This window comes from Exophiala bonariae, assembly GCF_035927105.1.
Source record: "Exophiala bonariae strain CCFEE 5792 chromosome Unknown scaffold_8, whole genome shotgun sequence".
Classification (NCBI taxonomy): domain Eukaryota; kingdom Fungi; phylum Ascomycota; class Eurotiomycetes; order Chaetothyriales; family Herpotrichiellaceae; genus Exophiala; species Exophiala bonariae.
The window spans coordinates 78,055-99,397 of NW_027042483.1; the positions used below are offsets into that span (position 1 = coordinate 78,055).

The window sequence follows — 21,343 nt, forward strand, 5'->3', positions numbered from 1 at the left end:
GATGCCTCTCAATGGATAGCTATAACACATGCTCAACAAGTATCGTACCCTTAAGTCGACGGTAACAGTGGTCAGGGCACTATTGGTCTTATAGAAGACATAGGACAAATACGATCAACAGTATTCTGGAAGCCTAGAGACTAACGGAACCTGCTCGCCGACCCTCTGCTCGTTCTGGCCTTCCTCCTGAATATCATTGTTGCCTCGCCACGTTGGTCTTGGGATCACCATATCCAGCACTGAAGATAGAGGATTGGATATATACTGACTGGGATGCCAGTACTTGCGTAGTTCTGTTGCAAGGAACTGCACTCCGGCCAATCCGCGCCGAGCCATTGGTACTATTGTGTTTGTTAGCACTTCCTCCCAGTAGGACGAAAAGGTCATTACGTCGTAGTAGGCAGTGCAGTATGCCTGCCGAGAGCCGAGCAGATTGGTGTCGATTATCGCTCGGTCACTCGTCTGGGCCCATGTCATGGGAGGCACCAACTCGAAACCAGGCCCTGCTCAAGGTGGTATTGACGTCCATACTTGGTATGGACAGGAATCACAGCCTGAATCTGCTGGTGTGGGCTCGGCCACTGGACAGTGCCATCTTTTCAGAAGTACCGCATGGGGCGTGTCAATCACCACCTAGTGTCTCATCGGGGAGAAGAGGACAGGAACGAGGGTACGAGACGTTTGAGGAAAGAATATGCGCCTGCGACGGACCTTAGCACAATTACCTCATATTTTGGCATTGTACCCTGTAGAACGGCATTTCTCTGTGTGCAGGAGCATTTCGTTTCAGAGTATGCAAGTCAGCAGGAAGAAGCGGTAATCGAATGATGGCGAATGCAGCAGGGGGAAAGGACCGTGGAACAACCGGCTCGTCTTCACTTGGCAGTAGGCTGGCAGTTGTGTGCCTTGCAACTTCATTGATACTCAGGCTATGACCTTCAAGTGCCGTTGGAAGGTGTCCCTACTACATACCTCGTATTGATGTGGTTCAGAACTACGAATAAGAAACAAACCCTAGGGCCCAACTCTATTCTCGTCTTGTGACAGATTCCGAGAGAAGACTCGCGGAGTTGAAACTTCTCAACGCCAGTGCGGAGCAAAGGTGTCGGGTTGGCCTAGCTGCAAATCGCCCAGAATGGTTCCAATCTGAAACGCTGAGATCGAAGATTTTGCATCTAAAACATTTTGCCATCTGGGGCACCCAAGACATTTTGGCGACGGGGGAGTTGATGAACAGAACCAGGGGTGCAGTGTTTCATGTGGATAGGGACCAGCCTTTACCTCGTACAATGATGATTGACGTGCAGACGAGGTTATTATTGTTGTTCAGACGAGGTTATTATTGTTGTTCAGCCAAAATTGTTGCACACGGAGCTCCTCAGATTTCCGTAAGGACAATGATCAACCCGGTGGTCAAGAACGCCAATGATTGCCGTTGCATTTAGCCGGGGCAGATAGGTTGGGCACCATGATCGCAAAAGTGGGCCATTGTCAGTCAATGCTCCATAACATTTGGAAACCCGACGAACACTAGTACGCGGTATTTGACGACTACTAGGGTTGCCAGGTACGAGGTATTGAATGCTTGATATGGCTTTAAACTTTGGGCCAAGTGCGACTTTGTAAGAACTCAGCGGACACACTCAGGTACTCGATGTAAGGTACATACAAAGACTCATTAACTACCCGTTCGGCTTTGAGAGAGGTACCTAGATACCTTGCTAGGTCGCTCATATGTCTACTGTCGTCATGATGATTGAGAGCATCTGCTGTCCTCCAAATAGTAGTAGTAGTGGAACGACCGGAATGGTTTTCAGAGTAACAGAACATCATTTCCTGTTCCTGATTATGTGTTGAAGATCTCTGAACATCAACGTTGTTCAGCCCAGAAAAATAAAGTGTCCTGTCAGGCGGCCAGGTCCGCTTGCGGGAGTCAAGGATTGAGTCTTGTAGTACGAGGGGGATAGAATAATCGGAGAACACACGAAGCCACCTACAGGACTGGTGCAGGTACCAAGTGGGGAGCTCCACACCCTGGTCTTCGTTGACTGACACCTTTCTGGTTAGAGACCGACAAACGAGACAAAGCATTTTGTCTTTAAAGTTCGTCAGATGCTGAAATTAGGTCAGCGGTCCTAAGCCTGTACGTTTTTGGGATCGCAGAACTTTGTGCTCCAGACTGATGCTGTTCAAGAGGAGTGGTGGTCTCTGGTATAGCTGGCTCGAATCGAGTCATGCCAGACTGAAATCGTTCGGCCCTCGAGGATATGAGCAGACAAGTTCTAGGCTTCTGCGTTGACATAAACAACCATGTCGGTGAAAATTAGTACGAGATTTGTCGGAGCGCCAAGGACTCATGATTGACGAGTTCAAATGTCACCCATGCCATGTTCACGCACGGGTAGGGCAGACACGCCACATGGCTGGATGCTGGTCATGGCTCATGATAAGCGTCGTTGACATCGCCATCGGGAAGCAGACAGACCAGCTGCAGTGCTTGCAGTAACATTACGACCATGGTACCAAGCTTGCTTCACTGAGATGCTAGTCTTCTTTATGATGAGAGCCTTTTCACTCTATTCGAAGCAGTGAATCGCTTGGAGGTATTCAACAACGACGAATACATCGAATACTGGAGGTGAATATGTTCTCGAAATGCTCGTATCCGTTCTCTGACTCTGGACATCATCGAATCCGGTATTCCCCTCACCGGCCAGAGATACTGTCAGACTTGAGCCTTTCCGTGAAGAGCTCATCGAATCTGCCAGGGTCAAAGTCTAAGACTTGCTTGTCGTTCGGACAAACACCGTCAATTAGGTATGCAGTTGGGGGATTCCGTCATGTCAAAGTAAACTTTTTGTAAGGGATCTTGACCATGGTGTGCTCTGATTTTCGTCTGATATTCCCTAACGCAAACGACGCCCCGAAATTTCGTTGAAAGCCTGAAAGGCTCAACCCCGGGTTTTGGCTAAGCCGGAATTGGTCAATCCCCCTAGCGCAGGAGCGCTTAGTGGGTGACTCGGTAAAAGGCTTGTGTTTGACGCGGATGCACATTCATGCCCGCCATGTCTCATACCTTGTCTGGTGCTATTCCAGAACGGCAGAAACGCATAGAATGCGGCCAGAAAATTATTCATGTTGACTGACGAGCCCAACATAGCTCGCTTATGTTTAAGATTTGCAGTAGTGCAGCCTCCAAGTGCTGCAGCGAAGACCAGGCAGGTTTGTGGTGATTGCACAGTTCAGATACGTAAACGGATATGGCGAACAACCGCAAACAAGAGCCAGATGAACGTCCGAGCAGGTCCGAGAATCCTTTAAGCCCCTGCGCACCTCACGAGGATGGATCTCTTGGTGCCTCGAAGACCACCTTTGGCTTGAAGAGGAACATGTGGACAAGGTTGGGCTCAAAGTCATTCTAATCACCGCTTCACTCAACAGCTTACCCAGCCACAGATTCTTTGTGAAACAGCCTTGTGGGGGCGAATAGTACTCAGGCCTGGGAGCAGCCTGTTGTCATACAGTCGTATTTGTAGTATGAAGATGGCGTGCATAGACGGACCTTGCTGTCCACTATGCACAAAACGCTATAGCTTGTTAGACTCGCAAGTGACAGGCACCACATGATGGTCCAGTTTTCAATCCACCGCCCTGACGTCCGAGTCTGTTTTCACTGGATACAGACAGTGCACATCTGTTGAACAAGAGCCTAAGAAATGTGCAATATCTCATACACATCTCAGTCGATGAACAGGCAGTTCACTGCCAAATACGCGTACCAGACGTCGCTATGTCGCGTGATTGTCACACCAACACCGGAGAAGCGAGAGGCGTTAGGGGGGCGTTGTCGAGCCCTCTGCGCCAAGCAGGAACTCCTTATTCCACAAATCCCGAAGAGGGTGTAACCGATCCTTGCATGGTAATAGTCGTGACTCGTTAGCAGCAAGATGTGGGGTTGACTAAATCCTCTCGTAACAATCATGAAGAGGTGTTCAAGCGGAAGCCACGACGGAGATGAGGTCCTGGAAGAGAAACCGATTGAAAACAGAGAGCGACTACCCGTTCAGGTCAACGCATTCTTGGTATCTGCAATAATTCCCTACCTAGCAAGAAAAAAAAGGCTACGAAATTCACCTGCTGAGAGGTACATTCCGTGTCATACCTTACTCACCTGAGGTGGACTTTTCTCTTCACAGACTGCTGAGTCTCAATCAATAGTGGGCCAGGGAGTTTTGGAATGGCATATTGATGCCTCACGTTGATGCACCACATCACAGGATGTGATGATGCCCACTTGCTCGCGTGATGCGCATGAGGGTGGGTGGATCTGATATTGCAGTGGTAGATGTTGCCTCCCGTCCATACACCGACCCTCACAGTGATCAGAAGGTAAGTGTTTGGTAATTGGGAGGTCAATAGCTTGATATAGGCACGATGAAAATTTTCCTTCAGACATCGTACATTGGAGAATGTAATACGATGCTGTACACACTAATGCCATGGTGGGTAAGACCTGGGGGAAATGGTGGGAGGGGTCTCAATAAGGTGATGTGTGACTCGGGGCTCACAGAACTTCGGGAACACTGCGCAGGACACATTTCATTGTCTTTCTTTTTCGGGATTGCCTCGATTTTGAACATCGAAGTTCCTCCACTCGTCGTGCTTGAGAGTGCTAACGAGGAGGATTTGAAGTAATTGCAGTGTTCATTATGAGTATGCGCACACGTCAAAATGTGACGTTCGCCATCGCCAGGTGGACCACTCCATCGAGTTTAGGTATCGTAAGATAAGAGGGGTTTGTCGTTGAACTGTTTCCATGATTGACTCGTCTATGCCGCATCTCTCTTGCCCTCCTTCACCTCCTTAAGAGCCTTCATCGTTCCGTGCAACGCATGTCTGTGGTTTCTTCGGAATTTGGGGTCGGTACCCTTGAGAGATGGATATCTGTGAGTCTTTGGCTTCTTGATACTGTAATTTTTGACAAAGCATTAGTTGTTCGTCCAGTGAGAGCGTAAACTCCTGCTGGGGAGATTCTCGTACCCGTTTCGGTGAGCCTTCTTCGACTGGTTGTGCTGAGACGAGTTCTTTGATTCTGTGCAAAGTCAGCATTTGACAGGCCGTGAAGTTCTTCGGATCTACTCACTGGCCATCTTGACTTTGAACGTGACCTGGAACGCGCAATTGATTCGAAAGTGTCTAACGATTTGGAGGGTGCAGTGGTAAAAGTTTGGTGTTGTTTGTAAATGTGCGATCTAAAATGGCAGGTTTAGCGACGAACTCTTGGCAAGGCTGAGGGACTCAAACTTCATTATCATGTTGGAGGTGCCAGCATCTTGCACCTCAGCTTGTCAAGTTGGCGAGCGGCAAATGAATTCCATCGGCCTAGGATTTGAGATATGAAGGTGAATCTGATTTATTCAGTCTAGGTGTTATTATGCTTGTAATGTCACGCCATTCATGAAATGCCTCTTGCGAAGCACAGATCATGTGAAGTCTTTGGTATCATATGCAACCCATTGCCGTCCCACTCGAGATCATGCTTTTCATCTTCACATTTGTCCCCCTTGTGCAATGAACTTAGGGAAAAAAGACTTGAAATTCTTCAGCTCCATCGTTGCCAACTTTTGCAAATAATCATTGATCATCGTTTCATTCATTCCCATCGTCCTTAATTCATTCTCCTGCAGCCACTTTAGATATTGTTGGCCTGTCTTGACATAGATGGTCTTCTGCAGCCCTGCAGCCTCTGACAGTGCCTGTCGCGCTTGTGCATCCTTACTATTGAAAGATGGGTTGGTTGGGAGTGCCCAGCAGATTGGAGAAAAGCGGGTGATCATAAATTGGTCGAAACCAGGAAGCACTGGTTGAGGAGTAGCAACATCTGTGGCAACTTGGCCCTGAGGTAATCCTACATCAGGTCCTCCCCAAACCGTGCACATTTTCGCGAGGAGCAAAAATGCCATCTTCGCGGTTGGAAAATCTTCAACATCTCTTGCAAGGTGTTCGATCGAGCTGATCACAGACTCGAAGATTGGTTGATTAGTGGTGCTGATGAGGACTCCACCCAAATCATTTCCCAGAATCACCAACAGGAAATTCAGGTATTCTCTCTTCAGCTCTGCCAGCTCGATCTCGTCATCAGTGCCTGAAGTGACAGTGGATATTCCGGTGAACACGCGCTGAATAAGACCTGAAAAGAGGCTGTCCAAGAAAGTTTGAATCTCCAATTTAAAACCAAAGATGACTTGATCAAGTAGTCGTAGAAACAACGCCATTTCATCGCGCGAAGAGGTTTCCGTGAGTAAGCCATCGACCCATTGCGAGAGTTGTTGCATCATTTGCGCCCCAACCAGCCCAATGAGGCGAGAAAAGGCAAAGCGTGCCGCAGTTCTGATCTGGAAGGATGATTTCAAGGACGACAGTGCGACCAGCGCGACCTCAGAAACCTGAGCAAATGCTTGTCTGGTGGGAAGGGATGTTTCCGTTCCGCTGCCCGCCCCTGCAGCACCGGGTACAGAATCAGAGAAGCCCCGGGCGATGGTTCCTAGAGCCATTATTCCGTGATGGACTTGGAGAATTGCAAGCTCATTACCAGAACGTGCTGGCTCAAGATTACGCTGGATGTCGATGAACAAGGGCTGCATAATAGCCTGGACATACTGAACTTGTTTCTCTGTAGAAACACCGCTTGCTCCACAGATGCAGCCAACGGCCTCAAACAGGTAGAGCTGGCTAGTGAATGTGGAATCGGTGCCTGAGTCGCCATCGGAGGACATATCATCCCCATCAGCCTCACTAGGTAACTCGGCACGAATGACAAGGAGGTCCTGCAGACTTTGGACAACGGCTTCAGCTGCTCCTCCTATCTGCATTCGCAACTGTCGGATGAGGCGCTGGGTCAGGTACCATGCACGAACCTTGACTTTTAGGTTCGAGTGATGTGCAAGTTGGAGAAAATTCTGCAGAACTGGCTGCACATGATCGCTGTTTTTCTCAAAGAAATTGCTGAACCTGACACAGATCTCCATATATTGTAGTTGAATGGCTGGATGTGGGAATGAACCAGTATCTGTTATGTGTTAGCGCTCTCTCGCTATGAGTGTGGTCTGTCTTACCAGACTGCACCATCTCTAGCATCATTATTATGAGCTTCTCCGCAGCAGCAGAGTTTGATTTATTCTTTTGGTATAGTCCGCCTCCCTTGACAGCCAACTCACCCATCAGATATACTTCGTGCAACGCCAGGTCAAGATCTCGCCAGTTTAACTGAGATCTTTCCGTTCTCAGCCTTGCGAATGTCTCGTGTACTAGCGAGGAGATAGCTTCAATATAAAGCGGTTCATCAGCACCGGAAATGACAGCCTGAAGACTTGCTAGTCTCTTGCGCAAATCTTGGAATTCTGCTTCATCGGTCTGGTCGTCTTCTTGACCCCAGTCTGCAGTGTCATCGTACCGCATTTTTGCAAAGATTGCTTTCAGGATAGGTAGGAGCATAGCCCCGCGCTGTGCGGAAGCAGCCTCCCCTTGTCCTCCTGTTCGGCGAAGAAATGAAAGGACATCGTTCATCGCGGCAAGGACAGTGGAACAGACTTCATCGAAAATATCAGAGAAGAATCGAAGTAGATGTGGGAGAAAGGACGCCAACAACTGTTCAGCTTTGGCCCAAGTTGGCGAATTCTGGTTTTCAGACTCTAGGACTTTGGCAATGTCCACGACCGTCGTATTGACAAGCTTTGCAACGGTTTCGGCAAGGTCGACATCATAATTTGATGCTCGACTGTCACTGAGAGGTGGACATGCCACAAGTTGGGCGACAACGATCTCGAGATTGAGAAAGCCAATCATATTGACTTTATCCGCAGCAGGCATCTTCTTGGCTACAGTCTCCGTGAAGACATCGATAGCGGCGTCTCGAGCCTGTTCCTCTCCATCACGAAGGTTCATTTTTTGAGCCCGCTCTAATTGCTGGAACAATAGTTCTAGCATCTGTTGATTTACAACAAATGAGATATCAACCCAGCTTACCCATTTACCCACGGCCTTTAAGCAAAGTTCTGCGATGGCATCATTTGAAGTTCTCCACTGGGCCAGGATATCTTGCCAAGACTGAGCAATCTTTTGAACATCTCGGACTCGGATCAAATCTTTCAAGGTATTGGCGCGATCCTGCTCAGCTCTGGATCTTGAGAGCAGTTGGTCTCCTATTTCGTCGTGGACGGAATTCAGAACGGTCAGATAGAAGACTACACCGGCATAGTTGTCTTTGGAGCCAGAGGGGGAGGCGGTGAGGGCTAAGAGATCATCAAAGCATGTCTCCCAGCCCGATCCATAAGTGGCGGAGAACAGGTAGGTGATTGTCTGGGCAAGCTTGTTGACAATGATACCGGAGTCGGGAGTCTCATCTTGAGATTGAGTGGCGGAGCCATAGCATTGTTGTAGGTATGATAATAATTGTTCTTTGACAACCTTGAGACCCTGTTCGTCCACCAGGCCGGCCTGCAAAGCGTTGTTGACAGTTTCTAAAGCGAAGATTCGAATGACGGGAGCCTGACGTGGCAATTGGGTAGAAAGAGAGAGGCATGGTTGCCATGCGGAAGGCTCTTGTCTCAATTGGTTAACATAATCGAAGGCTTGCCGCTTGAGGGCTGGGTCGGCGGCGGGGTCGTAGGCGATTTCAATCGCTGAGACGATCTGGGAGAACAGTTAGGATTGAGGTGATGGAAAAGAAGGACAAGGAAGCTAAGACTGACCTGGCCCTCCATCAGGTAATGCCAGTGTTCCTCACCCAGCGAAAGACTTCGGGAACACTGGTAGTTTGATATAGTCACCGCATTTGCGTGACAAAGGCGGAAGCACGTGCTCCCGGGATTATTTCATGGCCGTGACAAGGCCTGAGAGAACGGATTGGGCGGGTTGAGCGTATGGGTATGTTACTTGCAGTGGGTGAGGAGTGACTGGTTATGATCTTCTAGTTGGATCCAGGCAGAGGCAAAGAGATATTGGGCTGCAAGGGTTATTTTGCATTGGGATGGTGGTGCATGAGGGGAGTGTTGGTAGTGGTTCAGTTGCCGGATGCGAATCCGGCAAGACTTGCCTTGGACTTTGCGGCATCTGCACTTTCCTCCGCCGCACTACTACACCCCATCCTACGGTGGACCCTCACATCTTCAGGTGCAATAAATCTTGGCATTTCTGCAAACTCAACTTGAAGCCCAAGGTCGAAACCTGCTGGGAAAAAAACACGTGCTAACAGCCACTCAACTGCAGGCTCGAATCTCCAAAGTTCTAGCGGAGCAGCACCACCGACCGATGATGCAAGTTCCCGCTTCCAGTTTGGTAGTCTTAGGTTACTAGTGCCTGCCAGTGGCAGTAAAGTCCCAACTCGAACTTACAAAGGCACCTCTTTTATCCTGCGCCCAACATCGAGTTTGTCAAGACATCCTCATAGATGACAACCTACGCAGATCCTGCAACTCATCATCCATTTCACCCGCAGCTCTTCTCAACTTGAAATCATGGCTGCCGTAATCAACGAGTCCGCTCCGCTCCTTCCTCAGCATAATTCTGATGCTGCATCCCCATCACGACCCAGCATACGTCAACAAAGGACCGTCACCTTCAACCCCCTTACGTCCGTCAGCACCCAGTCCGGAGCAACATCTTCAGGTTCTCTTAGACCTATGCAAAGTCCTTCGGCCGCCTTAGGCGGCGCTACTCTCCCTCCTCGCGAACAACAACCCATGCTTAGTGCTCTGAACTCAAAGTTGCGCCGAAGAAACAGCCACGGTGCTCCCCTTCCCACCACTCAACCTTTCACCGCTGCCCCTCGTGCCGGCGCCCAGAGAACAACAAAGACCACTGAGAAGCTCAAAATCCTTCCCAATCCGGAACTGGACGATGAAGACATTGACGAAGAAAGCGGCAGAGATGTCTACTCTCAATTCACTCGCATCAAAGACCCCACTGCGAGAAGAGACGCCGCAAGGCTCGGAAAGGCAGACAGGGACCGACTGCCCCGTGTTACTGCGTATTGTATGGCCCAGGGTTATCGATTGGAAGGCATCATGAAGTTCTTGAAATCTCGAGCTAGAACGAGAGGCGCCAATCCAAAGCTATTCGATGAGTGCATTTACAGTCCTTATGATTATGACTTCATTAAGAAACATGACAAGCACAAAGCCGATGGCAGAAGTACAAGTCCAATTCAAGAGCGCCTAGCCAGAGTCATGGCAAGCCCCAGGATAAGCCCGGGAGAAAGGCGCTATTCAGACAGTGCAGTCGAGGTCGAAGACAACAAGAAACAGAGAAGAGACGATCTCATCGACCTGCAGGATGAGATCGGCCCACCAACATTATCTACCGAGGATCCCGAGCTTGCCATCACCACCTCGCACTCATCCACTGACTTAAGACATCCAGAAAGTGATGACATGCACCAGCGAACAAATTCTGAACTCTCCACAACAGTACACATTCCCGAGGTGTTTGTCTTTGACTACGGTACAGTAGTTATTTGGGGCATGACTTTGCAGCAGGAACAGCGCTTCTTGAACGATATGGCCAAATTCATAGAAGCCCCCTTACCCACCGAGAGCGTGCAAACCGAGAACTTCAATTTCTATTACACCAAGGAGTATCAAGCCCGGATATACAATGATTTCATCAGCTTGAGAGAACCGAGGAATCATATGACCAAGATCGCGATTAGTCACGCACTATCCCAGAGTGTAAAAACAAGCTTGTTCGAAGATCTGGTCGGCGAAACGATCGAAACCACGAGTCCTCTCCCAGCACTGATAGCACAGACAGGGAGTGTCAATCTCACGAGAAGACAACTCAACATGCAGATCGGAGAGCTTTTCATCCTCAGAATCAATATACATCTGCAGGGTAGCGTACTCGATAGTCCTGAATTGATGTGGTCCGAACCGCATCTCGAACCTGTCTATGCAGCCGTCCGAAGCTACCTCGAGATTGAACAACGAGTCGGCCTCTTGACGGAAAGGCTAGATGTTATCGCTGGTAGGACATCTTCTCAACGACATCCCAGATATGACCGCTGATTTCGACTTTAGATTTATTAGCGGTGCTCCGAGAACAAGGAAGTCGAAGACACGGTGAAGTATTGGAATGGATTGGTATGCTCAACCTTCTCGACTTCTTAAATCATTCAAATTGCTGACCAGCTAAGTTATTGTCCTCATTGGAGCAGAAATCCTTGTTGCGTAAGTTTTCTTTTGTTTCGATCTGGTATAAAAAGTGCTGACAATGACTCCACAGAGCGATCAATATCGTTGTCGATCTCTACGCTGGCGTGGATTGATAGGATGTCTGGACAAGCATCTGCCCAGATTCTCATAGGATAAGCATTATTAATCCTCTGTATCAAGAAGCCCGAAGCTAGCTTCCTCCCCTACAAGCAGGGTAAACAGAACGACGACTCGCACCTCATGTACAGCCCTTACCATCCAGGGGCATGTACTTTTTGTTTGACAATATTCATGTGGTCACTCTGGGTCCTCCACCTTCCAGAAATAAATCTAGCGCGGCGTGAAAGGAGTTTGATTATCAGGAGTTGGCCTACTGTAATTATCTTTATCGGAAGGGGAACCACCTCCCGGTCATGGAATCACGGACTTGGTTCTTGCTACATACATACCTTCATGTCTGTTCTTCGTGCTCCGATTTGTGTCTAGAGTCGTAGATGTGTCTAGCGCGCTATCCTCAGCTTACCTGTCTTTCTATACTTCCTCTTCTCTTGTTTTGCCCAACGACCCTTTAATCGGCCACAATCTCCCATCGACCATTAATCTGTCATCTACAGACCTAGGTAGGTATTCATATCTGGACATAATCGTGCGCTTCAAGAAACACTACAGCAAAGTGGAAGCTGTCCAGGCCAGTAAGGGGAGGCGAGGCGTATGACTGAAAATCCAAAACCCCAGGATCGTTCTCTAGCATAAACGTAACGGAAACCTGATGGCTTGCACAAACATATTCGCCAGCATCTAATCGTTGAGTTTCCAACTGTCGCATCTGTGTTTACATCATGGTCATTGTATCCTATAAGTCATACTTGGTTTGACACTGGCCCTTGGGGGCAAATCAGATCAGTGCCTCATCCATGCCATTCCAAAATTGAGGCCCCTGAACTCCGTCGCCGCGGGATTTCGCTGTGGATATTTGTCCCATCGGCTCAGGTACTGTTTCGCTTGCCATTCTCTGTCAACATCGCTTGCCCCTTCGGAAACCATTGGTCCGAACGGATTGCTTTCGCCGTACACGCCGCTTGGTACGTCGAGACAGATGGGTTCCGCGCCCATGGAGTTTGGGCCGGCCGGTTTGGCAACGTGATCATCGATTGGCGTTGGAGACTCGCTTCCTCCTTGACCCTCGCCCTCACCTTCAGCGTCCATGTTTTCGCGGAGGATCTTTACTTGCGCTTTGAATACACGCCAAAGGAGGTAGTTGTCGAGATCGTCAGGGTCTTCCTCTTCTTCTCCTTCGTCGTCGTCCACGTCGCGGAAGCCTATGGCTCTTGTTCGCTGCACCAATTGCTCTGGGTCGTCGGTATCCCGCCTGGCAATGTCAAGTAAAGAAGCTACAAAAGCCTCCTGCATATACGCAAACGAAAACTTGTCGGTAATGCGAGCCATGGCCGGCAAAAGCTTTTTGGGAAAGGTGATTTTCCTTTTCATCTTCATCAACTTTGCACGCCAGAACTCGGTATACAGCTCTCGTTCGTGAAAGTTCGGAAGAGGGAAAAGGTATTTCCTGTCGAAGCGGCTGGGACGTTTGCTCAGGCCAGGATCCAGCTGGTCGAGGAAGTTGGTCGAGGCGACGGTCAGTATGCCGTTGTTGTTCCCGAGGCCGTCGACTTCATTGAAGAAGTACGATCGTGTTCTTGTTGTTACGATTGTCTCGACGTCTTCCAAGACGAGGAGGCAGGGTGCCATGTATCGAGCGAAACTGAAAACGGCGCCAATGTAGTAAGTGTCGGGAGCAGATTTGACGTACAGAGTCGGAATCGGGGCATCTCTCAAGGACAGGGTTCGCATCAGAGCTTTATAGGTGAGCGAGGCTTCAAACTGACAGGACTACTCTTAAGGGGTACTACCTTTGATAGAGATTGTCTTGCCGTTTCCTGGAGGCCCGTGAAAGAGAATTCCTCGCTTCCATGCTACTCCTAGATCTTCATATATTTCTTTGCCTAGAATGGGGTCAGCTAATTCCTGCCATGCAGTCTTCAAGGCACTCGTCACTTACTATCGAAAAACTTCTCGCTCACTTGCACGAGGCTTTCTTTCATCTTTTCATCCAGGATGACTTTGTCCCAGGTTGACTTCTGAACCTCCTCCAAAAGCGCAGTATCCTTTCTCCACATGCGATCGAAAACGAATATACCAGGTTGCTGCTTGTACAAGACCGCGCCAGCAGCCCTGAGCAACTTATCTGTCTCGCTGGAGCGCGTGTTCTGATTCTCGTCCTCACCCCGAGGCTCTTTGAGAATATACTGCAGTATCGAATAGCCCAGTTTGACATAGTAGAGGATGAAATATTCTTCTCCAAAATTATACTTATACTTGGCATAACTTATCACCTCGCCGAGATATCCCTCCCCTCCGTGTCGTGTGTCTGGCGGCACGTAACCTCTCCATCGGAGAAGAGTGTCGTGTTCCGAATCTGTCTCGTAGTGAGCATAACCCAGATCGGCAAAGTAAATCAAGTTGAGATTGCTGCTGGGAACAGTGGTCACAATCATCTCGGGGTATTGCTGTCGAAGTCGAGCGTTGAATTGGACGTCTGTGTCAGCGACTTTGGCCGAGAGAATCTCGACATAGTCACGAAAGCTCTCATGGGGAGCGTCGTTGATCTCTTCCACGAAGGTGAAGGGCTCGGGAGCTGCCATCATGTACAATCTTCAACGGAATCCGCAGCAGCAATTCAGCACAAAGAGAAGGAGCGAATCGAGAACACGGCCTGTGATATGGATGCAGGACTTTGGGTCCTGCGATAGATTGATCGCAAGGCTGGTTAGGAGGGCTACTATTTAGGACTTTCGGGGACGAAGTGTTTTAGCCGTTCACCTTGATGAACCGACCATAGTGGGTGGGGTACGGCCTAGGGAATGACATCTTGCTGCCTACTCACCTCTTTACATGCGACCTACAATGGGGCCAGATCATGAAACCGGGACGAGTACGGAGTAATCAACTGTGCCGTTCAAATATGGGGCCGAAGGGCCGGGGGTGTTCCAAGGACCTCGAAAAGCAGGTAACTATCCCAGGCACCCCTTCACGTCTGCCTAGACAGAAAGAGTAACAATTTCAAGACCGCACTGTCCGTAAAGTATGCCGAAAAGCTGGGAAGAGAAGAAGCAGATTTGCAAAGACAATAAATTAAGATAGGCGTATGATCAGTCGTTCAAGCCAAGCACGGCCTCACTCTCTTCCTCTATCAATAATAGTAACTCTGCCTTCCCTTGAATATCCCATCTGACTTTGATTCATTTGCACCACAGCATCATCCCGAATCTTAAGCGCCTTTGCAAGTGCAGATTCATCTAAACCTCGTGTACTCTTCATGTATGTTTTGAAGCCCTCACTCATCTTTACCACCTGGACCAGGTGACTCCTCTCGATCGAGATCTGTACGTTGGACGATCCTGCTCTCCGCTTCTTCTCTGCATCGAACTCGGCAAGTGCAACAATAGTATTGAATGCATTCCTGATCTCGCGGCCGTTCCACTTTAGATCGAGCACGCGTTGGTTCTCCATGACATAGTCCATAACACCACGGCCGATTTGGACTTCTGGTCGTTCCTCGCCGAGCTTTCGGAAGGACGTATTCCAAATCTTTTCTCGCTCGATATCCTCGAAGTCTGCATAGTGGAGGACGACGTGAATGCGTGAGAGCATTGCTTCGTCGAAGGTTCCGACCCGGTTGGTGGTCAGGAAGAGGACACCTTGATAGTACTCCAGCGCACGGAGGAAAATCGAGACCAAACTGTTTCGGGCCAAGTCGCCGCTCATGCGCGACTCAAGGTATACATCTGCCTCATCTAGAAGAAGGACTGCTTTCCACATGGTCGCCAGTCGAAACCACCTCATTAGTGAGCGTTCTACTTCGTTGGGGTGAGTGCCTAAATCGCCACATGTGATGGCAAGCAGGGGTGCTCGGTTAGCTTCCGCCACACATTCTGCGGTTGATGTTTTGCCTGTATCAGTGTAAGTTACGATGTTGAGGTAAGAAGAGATAATGTCCCATCTCTGGAAGAGCTTACCAACACCTGGTTTGCCATGCAAAAGGAATATGCGACCTTCTCCTTTGTTCTGGACAATGTCCGCGCTCCAGTGATTGAACCCCTCATTGGTTTGGTCATTGGTGCTTGAGAGAGCCTCGATAAGGATTCTGGCTTCGTCCTTGAGGACAAGATCATTGATGATGTTCTCTTGGAACTGAGGCTCCGTCAGCCCGTCAATATGCAGTAGATCTATAGTTTTGGTCAGCAGGATTTATTTGCGCAAGTATAGCAACCTACACCAGCGGCGTTCCCTCAGTACGAATCCCCAGATCTGAGCTGGGAGCAGCATAAAATGCTCCGGCTTCAATTTCGCTTCATGTGGCTCAATCATGTCATAATCAACGGCTCCGGCAGGTTGCGTGTTAGTTTTCTTCAATTCCTTCAGGCGCCGCGCGTAAACCCTTCGTTTGCGCCGACGGGCGTAATCAGAAGCACCACTGCTGAGGTTACTATCGCTGTCAGTCTCTGACATGGTAATCCCATCTGCGGTTGGCATTTTGAGTCGTAATATTCCTGAGGTTTCAGGATCGTTGTAATACATAGTGGAATCGATCATGACCCGTCCAGTCAACTGATGAAGCTAGTCAGTGGAATCTGCCAAATCGATATATTTGTAAGACAATTACCTTGCGTGATGGCTGGCGGAGAGCTCCAATAGTATCACCATGATAGGACATATAATGCCGTTGGCATAGCTTGAGATACTTTTGCCCCCGTGCAATCAGCTGGTCTCTCAGTCCTTGATCTGGCGCGTACTGTACAGGGTAGGCAGCTAGAGAGCTGATCTCGCGCTCGCCTTCGAACGGTCTGATGGTAACAGTCTTTGGACGTCTTCCGAGTCGAGTTCCGTCATATTCGACATAATGAAGCTTGAGCTTCAGTGACTTTGGGGTTGTACTGAACTCAGGGATTTCACCTCTGATGCCGTTAGGTGGTTTGACCACGTCGGCGAGTCCTTGATTGGTCTTGGTTCTTTCTCTCCGGCGATCAAGCACTACCTCCCCCGCATAGAGTCCATCCAGTTCGTAAGAGTCAACCATGTAAGCATCCAAACTTTTGTCGCTCCAAGCGTAAATCATGGTACCCGGACAGAACAAGAGCCAAGCCATCGAGTACGTACACGTAGGTACAGGCTTGCTCCTCAATGACATTTCATGATCGTATATGGCCGTGAACTCAGGGGTGAAGACGAAGTCTAGCAAAAGAGGGATGTGTTCCTTGGGTGGTAAGCTTGCTTTGGTGGCGCCCAGATTGTCATTGTTCTGCTCAGTTATAGGAGAAGCGACTTCATCGGAGAGTTTATCATTCCAAGCTTTCAAATCATCTCGGTAGTGGACTAATAGTGTATACGGCGCTGGCACGCTCATAAACTCGACCGCCCAGGAGAGACCTGGGTACACCTTGACGCAGCTTCGAATCGCACGCATGATAGTCTCAGAGTAAATCAGTATATAACTACCCACACTTGCGGTGACCGCGGCAGGTTCTTCGGGCCGACCGTACGAGTATTGATTATCGAGGTATTCGTTTGGTCTGTCCGGGTACCACGGTCGTGCAACCGACCCTTTTGGAGCCGCGTACATGTTCACGGCCTTGAAGATACAATTCGTATCGCCGGTTTCCGTGGCTTTTGCGTGGACACCGATTTTCGAAACTTTGAGAGGTGCTGGTGTTCTCGCCGTATGAATAAGGGTGGGTATATCGTAATCCTTGTCTGTTGTGCGAGCGTAGTTCCACAGTTCTGACTCATACTGAATAGGCCCTAGCTCTGTCTCATTGGAGACACTCTTGTGATCTCTCCCCGGTTCAAGAGGCTTTAGAATCTCGTCTAACGAATCTCTGCTACGGGAACTGGGTGAACGCCTGGCACGGTCACCTCTTCGGTATCGAACCCTTTGCCGTTCACGAAGTGGTGGAGATGCACTACCCCTGTCGCTTTGAGATTCGGGAGATTTCTCCTCCACGACAGCCGGATCAGTAAAGAAGTGGTCGTCGTCAAGGTCGGATACATCGGCGTCAGATTCTTCAAAGATGCCAGGAAAGCTCTCTAGCATCGATGCCAAGGCTCGTTGAAACTGCTTCTGCTTAGCTTTTTTGCGTGAGAGACGATCTCGGTCCCGGAGCGCTGACGGTCTAGATGTGTCGTGGTTGTTGAGAGAAGTGACCTGACTTCCGCCAGATGCCTCAACGATGTGCGCGTCATTTTGACCAGCCGAGGCTGGGGGCGTGGCCATTAGAAGAGCGAAAGGGCGACAGCCTTTGGAGTACCAATGATAGATGTGAATGGCGGCCACCCGTTCAGGGAATGGCTAAGGCGAAGTGCAAGAGTTTGTAATGTCTAGCCCTCTCGTGAAAGAGTTACGGTGATGCTACCAGGTAAGCATATGCGATATGTAGGTATCAAAAGCAGGCAATCGAAACGAAGAGCGAGCGAAGGAGGAAGACAAATGTGTTGTTGTCCTAAAGCTTCCTGACCCCTGCTGGTAACCAGTTCTTTCCCGCACTAGTCGATTTGCAAGTGTATCGAGTCCTTATCCAGTGGGTGTCCAGTGAGACAGCGGCGGATGACGCTGCCAGTGGTTAGTGGACCTCGACCTTCTTAACCATGAAACACTGGATGAACGGCGCGCCTGAAAGTGAGAATTTCCCGCTCTGAGCATGATTGCCCCATGCTTATTTGCGGTAGGTTTGCGAGATCTCCTCTCAACACTGTTCGATCGTGGGGGCCAAACACGGCTTGAGGGGGCTAGCGAACTGTGCCAATATTCAGATACCCAACGTCGGGAATGGGATATGGAGGATGCCATTCGGTCTCAATACTCAGATTCGTGGCCCTAGGGTCTTCAACAGTCACATACACTTACGAGTGAACAACTCACCTAAGTAAAGCCAGCCGAATCATTGGCGGGGTTCAAAGATTCAACATGTCATCCTCGCAGGCTCACGATTTGATGTTACGGCCCCCCGACGATGCCATACAAGAGTTCATCGCACACAACAGTGGAATGCCCGATCCAACGGTTTTAATGTCAGCGATTGAAGATGACAAACAGCAACGCCATGAGCAAGAAAAGCGCCAGCTTCAGGCATACTTTTCGGGTGCTTCTGCTGCAAGGTGAGTTCACCTTGATGATATTCGGCACGGACCGATTCGTGCTGTGGGCTGAACACGAAGCTGCTTTCTAGTCTCGAATTTCAATTCCTGGGAAACGAAAGTAAACAGCTGGCGGAAGCGTTGCAGCGTCTATCTCCTGATGACCCTAACAAAGTTTGGACATTCCATGAGTTCGAAACCGCGGTTCTGGCCGCAAAGTCCAAATGGGAGAGCAAGAAGCGACTCGGCGGAGGCAAGGTGCAAGCGACTTTCCATAAGATCATGGGCAAGTTCAAGGCGCATTCGACCCTCTTCAGCGTCATACCGAAAGGCAATCAGTACACCTCAGTCATCTACTGGGCATGTTCAGTCTTGGTCAATGTAAGTTTCCGGATTTTCGCAGCTGAGATCGCTTCCCGGTTTGAGCCTTTGCTGAATGTTGGTCCGTTGTAGACTTCAGTCCAACACACCGATACAATCGAAGAACTGGCAAACATAATGGAAGTTGTGAATGAAGCAGCCACGATCGTCGAGACAGAGTCCAAATTGTTCCCGAGTGAAATCGTCCAGCAAGCAGTGGCCAAATTTTACACGGCTGTTTTCCTACTTCTTGGAGACGTTGCAATATGGTACACATCGAAAAGTAGAGAGAAGTTCCGCAACAGTCTACACGACGGCTTCCATAAACAATTCGCTACTGGACTACAGAATATACAACGAATGTCTGCAGTGGTAGGTCGCACGGCCTCCCTCGCAGCATCGGCGGAAGGCAGGTACACCCGGCTTTCAATTGAGGATTTGAGGCAAGAGTTACTCGACGAAAGGGCCGGACTGAGTGGAACCATGAGAGTGATTGCCCAGTCAATGTCAGAACAGTTCGCAGCGCATGTTCAGCGCTTTGAGGAACAAAGCAGATTGCAGCACGAAGAAACCAGAAGACAAATCTTGGCAGCGGTGGGCACCCAGATGAATAGCACTCAGGCGTCATATCGCAAGGTCGCAGAGACAGGATGGGACTTTCTGCGAGCGAATCTCAAACAGATCACTCACGCTAATGCAAACAGTGACAGCACAAACCAACTCGTTTACGCTGGACAAAGGCAACTTGATATGGCTAGGGACTCAGCAACAAAGAGCACGTCACCACAAAACAGTGCCCCTCCACAAAGCCAGATATTTTCTCGTTCAAACGTTGCGGTAAATGTGTCTCAGTTGCAGGCTCGGATGGAGAAATTACTAGTTTATGTCACGAGAGGAGCTAGGATCTTGGATGAGCCTGAAGATGTGCTTCCCATCTCAACGCACGAAAGAGTCACAGTCGCGATAGGATCATGGCTGCAATCTTCCAGGTCCAGTCTGCTTTACCTCGAATACCCTACAATCACACATCTCATACCCGAAATATCCTTGGTAGCCTACCGAATCGTCCTCTCAGCTGATTCCTTAAATGCCCCGGTGTTGTCTTTCTTCTGCAGACAAAGTGCAGCACCGGAACAAGGATCGTCTTCCGCAGATGCTGACCCTCTTGTGGGTCTGGTTTATTCAATGACATACCAGATTCTCACTCAAATACCGACGCTTCAAAATCAAAGCAGCATCGATCCGAATGCAGATTTCAATGGGCTCAACGCGACTAGTTGGACAAAAGCTCTTGAGCTCTTCGCCAAGGCGCTGGAGCTTCTTCCACCGCTGACACTATGCATCCTTGATGGCCTTGAGGATTTCGAGAGGGGGAGAGAGTCCCACATCGTTGAGTTGGTGAATGTGTTCCGGAAGCAATTGAATCGATCGGAGAAGACTTTGAAGGTGCTTTTCACCTCCTCAGCCCGATCATTTGGGCTTTTGGGATGTCTGAGTGGAAGCGAAATCGATATTGTTGATTCAACTACTCGTGGTTTTGGGGGGCGTGGGAGGACGCTCTTCATTGTCTAACCACTTTGCAATCGCTCGCGTGGCTTTGGCCTAAAGTCTCACGAGTATCAGGCGTGGGTGGACGGCACTCAGGCTGGTCTTCTCTTCACGAACTCGTTCAAATCACTTCGCGTGACGACACCAAGAACAAACTTGCGACCGCCATCGGTGACCACAGCAAAATCTTGACTGGCACCAGTAGCAAACGGTCCAAGGTTCTCAAAAAATCCCTCAAGCTCCCACAGCTCTGTTTCCATGGTAATGACTTGATATTGCTTGCCACCCCCACGCTGGAACTTGACCATAGCCTTAGAGACAGGGTCTGAAGGATCGAGTTTTCTTGACTCGAACAACTCTTTCAGATGAGAGACAGAGAGGTAACCGAGCAGGGATCGAGTGTTGTCCGACACAACTGTTAAGTGGGAATAATCATGGGAAGACGCTGACAGCAGCGCTGAAGAGAGCGGGGTAGCGGGTGAGGTAGAAAGTGCAGGAGGAAGATCCAAGTCGGCGACGGTTGCACCACGATATTTGTTTGCCCACTCGTTCAGCTTTGAAGTCGTGGCATTCTGATCATCCAAGGGGGGCATTCCATTGTGCTGTGGGACGATGGTTCCTCCCAATGGAACACCTTGTTCGAGGACTGAATTCATCATGGGAAAATCAGCTTCGGCAGGAACTGGTGGATCCTGGAGACGTGGAGTAGATGATCTGGCTGTCATTAGGTATTGGGATGTTGTGGTGAACAAGCTCGCCTTGAGCAAAGAGGACAAAGGCTTCACATGTGAAGGTCAAAAAAAGGGAAAACATGCGTTTGGTGTAGTTTGGATCATGCCGCACTCAGGCTCCACGGAAGAGATGGAGGTTTATCCGTTCCCGGGCCAGGTGGGTGAAGGCACGATTCACCTCAGGTGGCTGAGGAATGGCATATAGGCACCAAATATGATAGAACTAATGCCTAAACCGAGTATTGCAGCTATCAAAACATGATCTCCAGGCGCTCCAGCGCCGAAGATCAGGACAGTGGGCACCTG

At 49.5% G+C, this 21,343-nt stretch overlaps 6 protein-coding genes across 6 annotated transcripts; 1 reads left to right on the forward strand and 5 right to left on the reverse strand.

The window, feature by feature from the left end:
• Window positions 1-4,863: 4,863 nt before the first annotated feature.
• LTR84_012470 (uncharacterized protein) lies at window positions 4,864-5,150 on the reverse strand (the record flags this gene model as incomplete). The annotated part of the gene is made up of 2 exons (XM_064855990.1): window positions 4,864-5,072; window positions 5,144-5,150. The coding sequence occupies 2 exons, from the start codon at window positions 5,148-5,150 to the stop codon at window positions 4,864-4,866; spliced, it is 216 nt and encodes a 71-aa protein (XP_064707890.1).
• A 399-nt stretch (window positions 5,151-5,549) lies between these two features.
• Window positions 5,550-8,762, reverse strand: LTR84_012471 (uncharacterized protein; the record flags this gene model as incomplete). Its single annotated transcript, XM_064855991.1, has 3 exons — window positions 5,550-7,069; window positions 7,116-8,691; window positions 8,751-8,762. 3 exons carry the CDS (start codon window positions 8,760-8,762, stop codon window positions 5,550-5,552), a joined length of 3,108 nt encoding a protein of 1,035 aa, XP_064707891.1.
• A 3,348-nt stretch (window positions 8,763-12,110) lies between these two features.
• On the reverse strand, window positions 12,111-13,909 carry LTR84_012472 (uncharacterized protein; the record flags this gene model as incomplete). The annotated part of the gene is made up of 2 exons (XM_064855992.1): window positions 12,111-13,063; window positions 13,267-13,909. 2 exons carry the CDS (start codon window positions 13,907-13,909, stop codon window positions 12,111-12,113), a joined length of 1,596 nt encoding a protein of 531 aa, XP_064707892.1.
• Window positions 13,910-14,441: 532 nt separating this feature from the next.
• LTR84_012473 (uncharacterized protein) lies at window positions 14,442-17,538 on the reverse strand (the record flags this gene model as incomplete). The annotated part of the gene is made up of 3 exons (XM_064855993.1): window positions 14,442-15,493; window positions 15,542-15,875; window positions 15,931-17,538. 3 exons carry the CDS (start codon window positions 17,536-17,538, stop codon window positions 14,442-14,444), a joined length of 2,994 nt encoding a protein of 997 aa, XP_064707893.1.
• A 690-nt stretch (window positions 17,539-18,228) lies between these two features.
• On the forward strand, window positions 18,229-20,330 carry LTR84_012474 (uncharacterized protein; the record flags this gene model as incomplete). Its single annotated transcript, XM_064855994.1, has 3 exons — window positions 18,229-18,419; window positions 18,491-18,779; window positions 18,852-20,330. The coding sequence occupies 3 exons, from the start codon at window positions 18,229-18,231 to the stop codon at window positions 20,328-20,330; spliced, it is 1,959 nt and encodes a 652-aa protein (XP_064707894.1).
• Window positions 20,331-20,398: 68 nt separating this feature from the next.
• Window positions 20,399-21,031, reverse strand: LTR84_012475 (uncharacterized protein; the record flags this gene model as incomplete). Its single annotated transcript, XM_064855995.1, has 1 exon — window positions 20,399-21,031. One exon carries the CDS (start codon window positions 21,029-21,031, stop codon window positions 20,399-20,401), a length of 633 nt encoding a protein of 210 aa, XP_064707895.1.
• Window positions 21,032-21,343: the final 312 nt, after the last annotated feature.